The sequence below is a fragment of the Humulus lupulus genome, chromosome 8, assembly GCF_963169125.1.
Source record: "Humulus lupulus chromosome 8, drHumLupu1.1, whole genome shotgun sequence".
In the NCBI taxonomy this organism is placed as follows: domain Eukaryota; kingdom Viridiplantae; phylum Streptophyta; class Magnoliopsida; order Rosales; family Cannabaceae; genus Humulus; species Humulus lupulus.
In genome coordinates, this window is record NC_084800.1 from 60,636,357 (window position 1) to 60,647,463 (window position 11,107).

At 42.7% G+C, this 11,107-nt stretch overlaps 1 protein-coding gene across 1 annotated transcript; it reads right to left on the minus strand.

Annotated features, from left to right (window-relative positions):
- Positions 1 to 7,980: 7,980 nt before the first annotated feature.
- On the minus strand, positions 7,981 to 10,510 carry LOC133797437 (transcription factor MYC2-like). Its single transcript, XM_062235332.1, has 2 exons — positions 8,647 to 10,510; positions 7,981 to 8,220 (listed from the first exon to the last, which is right to left on the minus strand). Exon 1 carries the CDS (start codon positions 10,154 to 10,156, stop codon positions 8,654 to 8,656), a length of 1,503 nt encoding a protein of 500 aa, XP_062091316.1. The 5' UTR covers positions 10,157 to 10,510; the 3' UTR covers positions 7,981 to 8,220; positions 8,647 to 8,653.
- Positions 10,511 to 11,107: the final 597 nt, after the last annotated feature.

Below are 11,107 nucleotides of genomic sequence, written 5' to 3' on the forward strand. Positions count from 1 at the left end.
GGGCTGAACCACAATAAAATTATTTGTGTCATCTATTTTGTATTCATGGTTTACTGTCGTTTTGCGTCTTCTCGCTGTTGGCCAAAATTGTGGTCAACAAGTATACCTTATTTCACAGATATGAAAAATTTAATAAGCATCCCAAATATAAGTCATTTTGTAAAATTTTGACAATAATCACTACTAAAAAAAAGGCTTTTTAAAGATCGCCCCCCCCCCCCCCCCCCCAAGTCCTCTATTTGAGAGCCTTAAAAGAATGTCCAACGTAGGTGGGTGGTGGTTCGAGAGGAAAACGACTGGGCTTCGAAGGCAAAGTCTCGGGGAGCGTCTTGGTGGTGGTGGTTCTTCTTGGAACTGTCGAGAATGGCCATATTTGAACTATGATTTCTCGGACCTCCATGGATTCCGGCGAATGTCGACTTCCAATTCCGATGGTCGTTGAGTCCGATCCTTTAGTGGGTTTTGATGCCCAAAGCACAAGGAATGTAGTGGTGGTGGTCGTTTGGGTCGGAGTGGCTCGAGGCGGTCGGAAAGCACTCGGAAGTGTTTGAGAAACTTAGCACCACCGCGACTTTGAACGGCTCTAGGCGGCGGAGGAGGGCGCGTGTGAGGCTGGGCTCGCGGGAGTCGATGGGCTCGCCTGGTCCGACACGTGTTGACGGTGGACGGCAGCAGGGCAACTGTCGGGCCTCGCATTGACGCAGGCGGGAGAGAGAGAGGGAAAGAGGCGGCTCCTCCTTGTTTTCTTCTTCTTTGTACTGATGAGAAAAATGATGCCCTAATATAGCCCCAATTAAAAAATTATAAGAAATTTTTGTCATTTTTTACTTAAAAGTTTTTACTTAATACTCTTTTAGAACACATAAAGTGAGCCCTTAAAGGTCACCACTCATATTATACTTAAATTTTCTATTCAAGTTTTTTAGGACCCGCATATGTTTTTAGGACACTCATTGTGAGTCCTAAAATGTATTTTTTAAGGACTCCTAAAAACTCCGAAGACATTTTTTAGAACTTACATATAGGTGTGTGTCCTAAAAATGTAACCTGTAAATATTATTTTGTAGTAGTGAATGCCCCTTTTATTAAACTCCCCTCTCATAAAAGGGAGTTTAACGAAAGGGGTATCATTGTCAAAATTTTACAAAATAACGTATGTTTGAGATACCTATTAAATATGTCATATGTGTGAAATATGATTTACTATTAAGCATATTCCGTGCTCTTAGCTTTTAAATGAAATGTCTCCAAATTTTTAGTGTTTTTCAGTAGTAAATTTAAAAGCAATTGGTATGAGAATAGGCATATATACATACATATTTTAATGAATTTTTTAAACCAAAGTAGGTGATTCTTTTTGTATCCTTAACTTTATGCAAATACGCAGGTCTAAAGAGATGCCTAGGAAAGCAAGTCAATCTAGTACATAATTGATCTCATCATCGTGTATATATATAATTTTGGAAAAATGAACAATAAAATAGTTTGTTGCACGCGTGACTGCTTTTTTTTTATACGCATGGAAATTAGCTTATTTGAACATTATTTTTGACAGTATAAATTATTCGAAATTTTCTGAAAATTTGCAATCTGCTATAAATAACTACAATATAAACGGTCATAAAAAAAATTGCGCCAAAAATACTTCCTAGCCCAAAAACGAGAGAAGGAATGCACTGATGTGTCCCTTTTTGAAGAGTACACTGGTGTGTCCCTTTTTTAGAGGTGCATTGGAGAACTATCCTATATTTTTTTTAGGAATATACTTATTTGGTACCTTGTATTTTATTGAAATACAGATTTGGTACTTTCTAATATGAAAAATACTCATTAGGTACCTTGTATTTGTAAAATAAGTAAAAAATAGTACCTTATGATCAATAATTTTTTCATAATACCTCAAATACCCTTAATTATAAATACTTAAGTAATTAATATCTATTTGAATAAAAAATTATATTTTAAAATTACAGAAATAATTAAAAATATATTTGTTATTAATAAAAAAACTTATAAAAAGAAAAAAAAAAACCCTCTCTCTTCCCCTCTCTCCGTCCCTCTCAACTCTCAAGTCAACAACCCAACAAACAATTTCTTCTTCTTCCCTCCATCAAAGATCTCCCCCTGTGGTAGAAAGTGTGAAATGGTAGAAACTCTGTACATGTAACCAAATCTTTTCGTTCAATGGTAGTTGCTACATATATAAATATATATTATATATATATTTGAAGGAATATATAGAGTACTCTTATAACTCACTAGTTCGAAGCTTCCAATAATTAATAGAAATATATATTTATATATAACACCTTCTAAGCTTTAATCCAAGTTGAAAAAGCAAACCCATTTATCTGATGCTTCTAATAATATATATATATATATATATGAGGAAATACAAATATATAGAAAACACAACTAATACACATGAAGGTAGATGAGTCTATTTGTATAGTCCTAAGGAGGTGGTGGAACTATCCTTTGGAGGAGACCTAAGGTGCTGGGAGAGCACCGGCTGATGGTGGCCTTTGCTGAATGGTGACCGAAGTAGTGGAGTGAAGTGGTGGCCTTTGCCTTTTCCATTGGAGGGTGGGGATGATAGTTGATGGAGGGAAGAAGAAGAAGAAGTTGGGTTCTTGACTTGAGATTTGAGAGAGAGGGAGTGGGAATTTTTTTTTTTTTTAATTTTATATGTTTGTTTAATTAATAACAAATATTATTAACCGAGATTTTCGGCAACTCTATTAATAAGTGATATTTACTGATAATAATAATGAAAGCAGAAAAGCAACACGGGATTTTTACGTGGTTGGGGCGTTAACTAGCCTTAGTCCACGAGTTTATGTTATTAGAGCTTGAAGAAGCTTTTACCATGGAGTTTTTTCTCTATATTTTGACAGAGTTCCTCCCTTTTTTTCTTTTTCAGAAGAGACCCCGTTTACGGTACTCTGTAGCTTATATTTATAAGCTGATGGGAATATCGGGTCTGGACCGGATCCGATCTGGGCCCATCAAAGAAATAGATACATGGGGCCTTTCTAGTGGAGGCCCAATACAAAAAGATACAAAATTCATAAATCCAAAACCAGCTAAGGCCCAACAAGATGACCTTAGAACTATATCTCGTCCGACAAAACGACGCTTTTGGCCTGGCCACTTCGAGTCACGAGGCAGATTCAGGAGACAAGACCAGGAGACAAGACACATTGGCGTGCAATCCCGAGATGACCATTTCTGCAGGTGAAAAGTGGGGGACAACGCCCACGTGGAGCGAGGCGGCGTCAGGGTCCTGGACGCCTGGCCCCTTCAACCAGGGGTGAGACGATCTGGGTCCATTTACCTTTGGCCCGCTTCGTTTACCATCGGCCCGGACCGCGTCAGTGGTCCGGGATAGGGATCCGTAGGACGCAGCGATCGGAATGCTCTGTGCGCCGCCCGGACGATCCTTACTGAGAATGGACCCGGAGGGACATCCCGGACACCCCCAATGGGCCCAGTCCTGAGTCCCCGGTCCATACCCTTCCCCTTGGGCATTCTCCATACCAAGGGACCTTGGGCCGGGCCCGCATGCAGAGCTGGCCTCCCGGAAGTGGGCCAAGACGAGAGTCCCGAGCCCATGCAGGAAATGAGGATAACAAATATATTTTTGTAATTTTAAAATATAATGTTTTATTCAAATAAATATTCATTATTTAAGTATTTATAATTAAGGGTATTTCTTCAGAAAGCAAATTAATTGCTATTTTGATTCGTCTTGGAGGTGTTTCCCGACCTTCACCTTCTTTGAGGGATCAGATTCATCGAGCTGAACCTCTTCGAGCTCTTCCAAAGGTTGGAGGTCGACCTTCTCCTCAATCCTTGGATCGATCTCCTCATCAATTTCTAAAACTGTCCCATCTTTATTCTGTATGACAACGAGTGCTTGCGCGCTTGTTTGTTTGTTTCCCCTTAAGGAAATGCTGTAGCACTCCCTTCCTGCCAATTGATCTCCTTTCAATGTTCTGACCTCGCTTGGAGTTGGGAACTTAAGGGCTAGATGCCTTACAGATGAAACTGCCCCCAGCCCGACCAGGGCGGGTCTCCCGAGCAGTACATTGTAGGAAGATGGTAACTGTACCACCACGAACTCCATCATCTTGGTCACCGAGACTGGATAGTTTCCCAAGGTCACAGGGAGTTCAATGGACCCCATACAGGCGGTTCCTTCTCCAGAAAAGCCGTACAAAGTGGTTGCACAAGCCTTCAGGTCGCGAAGGGAGAGTCCCATTTTCTCTAGTGTCGCTTTATAAAGAATGTTAACTGAGCTCCCATTGTCTATGAGAACTCGGCGCACTCTTTTGTTGGCAAGCTGTAGGGTGATGACGAGTGGATCATGATGAGGGAACTGGACATGGGAGGCATCCTCCTCGGTGAAGGTTATAGGCTGAGTCTCAACCCTTTGGCTTTTTGGTGCCCTTGGTTCGGGTTCGTATGGAGACCCGTCCCCTGTCTTCAGCTCATTCACATATCGTTTTTGAGCATTTCTGCCCCCTCCTGCAAGATGAGGACCTCCCGAGATGTTTATTACGTCCTCTCCATCTATCGGCGGAGGCCTGTCCTCATCCCGAGATCGGGAGTTATTATTCTGTGCTGCTGGAAGCGCGGCTACTCTCTGGCTAGCAGTAGCCTGTCCAGTATTCTGGTTTTTGACGTACTGTCGGAAATAACCTCTCGAGATCAACCCTTCGATCTCTTCCTTCAGCTGTCGGCACTCATTAATTGTATGGCCGGTGTCCCTATGAAATCGACAGTATTTGCTGGAATCCCTCTTGGACTTTTGATTCCTCATAGGGTCCGGACGCCTGAAGGGGACTTGGTTTTCATTAGCCAGGTATATGTTTTCCCGAGACTCGTTGAGCTTGGTGTGCACTTTATATACGGAGAAATACCTTTCTCCTTTTTTCTTCTTTCCTCCATCAACCTCGGGATTATTTCCCTCGCTCTTTTTCCTCTTGGAGGGATTCTCCGAGGTAGGCTGTGTAGCTGCTGGGTCAACCGAGGTTGAGGCGGAGTTAATGTTTATCGTTGTAGTTTCGGTCTGCGAGGTCGCCTTGTGTGTTGACCTCGCCTCCTCTACATTGACAAATCTCTGCACCCGTCTGTTAAACTCGGTTATCGACCTCACCGGTTTCCCTTGCATGTCATCCCAAAGGGCACTCCTGGGTAAAACACCAGCTCGGATGGCCATCAAATGCCCACTGTCATCCACGTCTTGAGCTCGGGCGACCTCTAGATTAAATCTTGTCAGGTAGCTTTTCAGTGTTTCGCCCGGTTGTTGTCGGACGTTAGTCAAAGTGGATGCTTCGAGTCTGACTCCCATCATAGCTCGGAACTGCTTCTTGAAGTCTCTAGACAATTGATCCCACGAAGTTATAGAATGTCTCTTGTACTTCTCGAACCAACTCTTGGCAGGCCCGGCCAATGATGTCGGAAACAACATACATCTGAGCTCGTAACCCACGTTACTAGCTCTCATGATAGTGTTGAATGTACTCAGATGGCTGCATGGGTCGGTTTTTCCTTCAAACGCTGGGACGTGAGGAATCCAGAACCCTTGGGGGAACTGAGTGTTAGAAATATTGGGAGCAAACGGCTCGAGCTCCTCATCAGAGTCCTCATATCGACCGTTCCCTCGTTCATTCTTCAAAAGCCTAAAGGCTTTTTCGAGCTGATCGATCCTTTCTTGTACTGGGTCCTTAGGCGGTGTTTGGAATTGATAGTCATTAATCGCGATCCCAGGCTCGCGTCTCCGTGAGGGATCTCTACGCCCATTCAGATGATTCCTAAGATCCGGATTTGTCTGATCTCCCTTTCCCCTGCTCTGATTCAGATGATTGCGCAGGTCGGGATGGCTCTTGTGATTTCCAGTATTTTTACGACCCCGGTCGTGTTTACTGACAGACCTAGTTTCTCCGGACTCATCACTGGTGAAACTCATCGATCGGTCATTTCGTGGTGGATCATTTCTACGTCGCCTTGTCTCTGCAGTGCGAGATCGGGACGTCTGATTTCTCTCGGATGGCACGCCTTTCCGCCCCTGGAACGTCTCCCTGTCCCCTTGCCTTTCCCCTGTACGACCTTGATCCTGATCTCGACCAGGTTGAGCGTTCCTGCGGGGAGGTGAAGGATATCTTATGGGAGACGGAGGAAACCGTATAGGTGACGGTGGTTGCCGTCCTTGCCTCGGCCTGGAGGGTCTAGAATTTGCCCGAGATGGGCCAGTTGCGTTCGGTGCACTACCAGGAACCTGAGTCCGAGCCTCGGCAGGAGCTCGGTTGTTCTCAGTTCCTGCAGGCACTTCCACAGGTGGATTAGGCGGGACCCGAGCTCGGGTACTCCTCTGAGGCCTAGAAGGAGCAGATGGCTCTGTTGGTGCTGGAGGTTGTGCTGGCCTCCTTGTGGTAGCATTTTTTCGTGGAAGCCCATGGGGCCTCCGGGGAGGAACGTGCACGTCCCTTGGAGGAGGGACTTGGTCTTCGCGTGGAAGCGGGGGCTGAGCCACCTGCGCCTCCGCGGCTATCCTAGTCAACTCCTCGTTACGTTTGTTGGCATCTGCCAGCAGTTGTTTCAGCTGCCGATTCTCCAATTCTACAATAGGGACATAACGCTCAGGGTTATAATACATGTCCACATCCCTTGGTTGTGGAGGTGGTCCCCGGGAATCAGAGGACCCACTCCTTTCTTCAGCGTCCGGGTTCTCCATTGGTTGTTTTCCAGGACGCCTTGGGTAATTTTCTTCAGGAGTGTTCTGATTGTTTGCAGCCATGAATCTCTCTGGGATGGATGCTTGAGGCTCTCAATGAAAGCACCAAACTGTTGACGCCGTTTTTCGTCAACAGATAAAAGAAGAGAGGACGTAAACAATTAAAGACAATGGCTAAAAGAAACAAACGAATCAGACACACGGTTTTTACGTGGTTCAGCAGTTAAATCTGCCTAGTCCACGAGTCTCTGTTATTAAACTCAAGATTATCTCTGAAAATTCTTTAAGCATGAATTCTTCAGAGTTTTCTTTCAAGGATCAGAATTTCCGTCCTTTACAATGGTGCATGACTTCTCTATTTATAGAGAAGGATGCAGAATACTATCCCACATATTTTGGGTAGTTACTCTTTTGTGAATAAAAATAAATGGCTTTAAATGCCAACAATCAGATATAAAAGGAAACGTTCCCCAAAGATCAGGAAACGCATAACTGACTAAATAATATCCCATGATTCTTGGGGATTTACATCAATAAATGAGGATTACATCCCATATCTACAATACTTGTAGGTATTCAAGGTGATCATAGCGTATCTCCAAGGCTTCAGCATCTAAGGTTTCACGTCATTGTGCGAGCCACTGACATCTCCCGAGCTAACATTGCTTTCGAGATAGCATATCGAGCTCAAGATCCCTGCTCCGAAGTTGTTCCTGAAGATAAGGGGCTCTCAGAGCTATCCTTCGAGATCGAGATCATTTCGAGGTCACCATATTCGAGGTCTGTATCATACTTTGCAGGCTCCGATTTACAATCGTAGAGCATACCCTAACCCTCACGAGACCATTTAATGCGAACTCAGCTTTCGAGGTCATATTTGCTATGGCTCGAAATCTGGGTATAACATTGAGGTATTATGAAAAAATTATTGATCATAAGGTACTATTTTTTACTTATTTTACAAATACAAGGTATCTAATGAGTATTTTTCATATTAGAAGGTACCAAAATTGTATTTCAATAAAATAGAAGGTACCAAATAAATATATTTCCTATTTTTTTTTTAAATAAAATCATTTAATGGCTTCAATATTATCCATCTAGAAGGGTAAAATAAAAAGTAAATAAATAAAAAGAACGTTTTTTTATGGAAAATAGTTAATATTCATTAATAAAGTTAATATGAAATAACCCTTTACAAGCTAAAAAAAACGAGCAATGTACAATTTTCACACGAAATAAATCCCATACATAAACTTAACTTTATTAAAAAGAAATTCAATTGAGCACATTTTCTCACTGTTTATTAGTTGGTAGTGGTGGGGTGCAGCATTCCAATGTCCGTACCGTAGAAATATTCTATCTTCATTTCGTCCACAAAAGAAGAAACCAAGTTTGGATATGTATTATTTCGGGCCAGTAAATGGAGAAAATGGTCCAAAAATAGCTTGCCGTCCAATTCATGTCCATACAATTCTTACCTATATATATATATATATAAACGTGCATAAATGATAGATATTTGTTACACTGCGTGTTTATTTTCATATGATATTATCTGCTGGAATAGATATAAATATATCTGAATCATTAACCCCATTAAGTTAAAACTTTAATCTCTTAATTTCAACACTACTAATTAGATCGAACTTTTATTAACTAAGATAAGGACGTTGATCATGCCATGACGGAAGGAGCTTTCTTATATTTACATACCGACGATTACATACATTATATGACTAACATATTATGCAAAAGACCGATCGAAAGACCGATCGATCCGTTATCGAAACTAACAAAAATCGAAACACAGCAAGAACAAATCAAGAATTTTAATTTGATAACTGATAAACACAACTAATAATAATTATTTTCTTACATTTTTTTTTGAAATTTTTAAAACTTACTTATTAATTAAAATCTAGCGAGAATGGCAGCTTTGAGAGCATGGTGGTCATTTCTCATTCTTTGATCGGCAACCTTGACCACAACGTCCTGAAGCATAAGATCGTTAATGGTTGACACACTGGCGTGGTGGATCTGAAACTCAAGCTCACGTAAGGCACCCATTAGCCTCGCCGCCGGGTAATTCTCATTCTCTGACTGAACCCTAATCATCGCATCCGTACCAACTATCTTAACATCCAGCTCGATTCCCGCGCCACCGTCTTCGTCGGCCGAGGGGGATCCGGAGGAGTTGTTGGAATTATTAGGCCGTGTTTGGTCGACGGACGTGGTGGTGCTCTGGTTGTCCAAGCTGTTATCGGCCATTTCAATCTTCACTCTCTTATTATGATTATTATTTGTTTGATCCCTTTGGACCAGTTGAGACTCCAAGTCGTTGATCTTTGTTTTGAGCTCGTCTATGTACGAAACGGCGTCTGATAAGAGCGATGCCTTGTCCATCCTCGAAACGTTTGGGACCACCGCCCGGAGCGCGTAGAACCGGTTGTTCAGCTTCTCACGCCGCTGCCTCTCCGCCTCCACGTGGTTCAACGGCGTATCCCGCCCCAGACCCGGCTTCCGTCCACGCTTCTTTGGTAGACGTTTGTTGACGTCAGCCACCACTAACGGACAGTCCGAAATCGAATCAGAGTGATCCGACTCCGGATAGATGCTATTCAGACCGTGCAGCACTTCCTTTCTCGCCGTCTTCATCAACGCTAACGTCGTCGTTTCTTTTGTACTGTGGTTATTTGTGTCGTCTTCTTCTCTTACTCCGGCTGTGATCCCAATGTCAGCGAAAGAAAGATTCCGGCGTAGGAACTGTATAGGGTTTGGATCCGTCCCGAACAAGGACTTAGCTTGTTGGACTAAACCCCAGTTCTCCCCAATGATTTCGGAGGAGCCCAGTTCTAGAACCCCACAAGAGGTTGGAATACAGACCAAAGTCTCGATCCCGTGAAGATGAGCATCGTTTGCGCGGTCGCAGTTATAGAACTGAAGCTCATGGCCGCCTGTCAACCAAACCAAAGAACCAGAACTTAAGGCCTTGCCTGGAACACCTTCTCCGGCAAAGAAAGATCGACTCAACGACATAACGTAGAACCACTCGGCGTCGGTGATGTCCGTACCGTTGTTTGGGGTGGTGACGTCATCGGTGATGTGGTTTTCGACGTTGTCGTTTCTGACGAGGGATTGGATGTCCTTGAGTATTCTCCGGCGCTCGACGTGTAAGGCACCAGAGAAGGGGGCTTGGGAGGAAGTGGAGTGTTTGAGGCCATGGAAGTGGCCGTCTCCCCATTTTAAGAAGAGTCGGCCGGCGTCGTCGTTTGAGGTCTGCCAGAAAATAGCATAGGCCCACCAGTCGGTCAGGCTCTGGAGCAAGAGTTGAAGCCTCTGTTGAAGGACTGTAGCTTCATGGGATAACGAGACTAGAGACGATGGAGAAGACGGAGAAATCATCAAGTCTTCCATATGTAATATAATTAAGTTCGTAGTCTCTCTATGATATAGATTAGCTCAGGTAGAAAGGGATCGAAAAGAGGGATTTTGTTGAAACTTTCTTTGGGGACAGGAGGGAGATTCAGGTCATGAGGTTATGTGTGGAGTGTGATTGAGAAGTAGTAGGCCTGGCCTTGGATATAAATGGATATACTAAACTTGCCAAAAGTAATAAATAGTACAAGGAGATATCTAGAGAAGCGAGGAAGAGTGATGAGTTAGTTTCCCAAACTATAATCTTGATCGACAAGGGGGTATTCTACCAAGTGAACTTAATCAAACTAAATATATGAATTTGAAGGAGTGGATTAAGCTCATGATAGAGTTGGCTATAAATTATAATAAAGCTATCTATATATGTACTTATTGTGTGGGACAGGATTAAGTATTGATGAAGGGAAAGGGTGTTGTCATTAGTGGTGGGGGGTGGGGTACTGTTAAAATAGCCACTGTTGGACACAACAAGCACGTGAAATGAAAGCGAAATGGCGTGGGGTCGCACCAACCAGGGTTTCTGTGGTGAGTCTAGTACATGGCATGAATCAACTGGCTGCTCTAGCTCTAGCGTACGTAATTCATCAACATGTCTTGAAACTTTGCTAGCTCCACCATGCTTAAAAAATAAAAAGAAGAAAAAAAACAACATATATTCTCTTCTGCCAAATTTCTCTTTTCCTTTGTTGTGTTCACCCTTTTACCTTTAGTTGGAACATTTGTTAGTTATTCTTTTCGTGTTAATTAAGTGCTAATTTTGATTTTGTTTATTAAGAGATCAAAATTAATGGATGGATTGGTTGGACCAACGAAATCACAAAAGATATATATATTCTGGATTCAAATGAAATGTTGACTAAATTGTGTTAAATTTGCTATAAATGTGTATAGTAGTACTACTACTATTTTTGGACAGTGATCTGTATTGTC

Bases quoted from the DNA above. Each gene is read 5' to 3' on its own strand.
- LOC133797437 (XM_062235332.1), bottom strand. From the start codon at position 10,156: ATGGAAGACTTGATGATTTCTCCGTCTTCTCCATCGTCTCTAGTCTCG.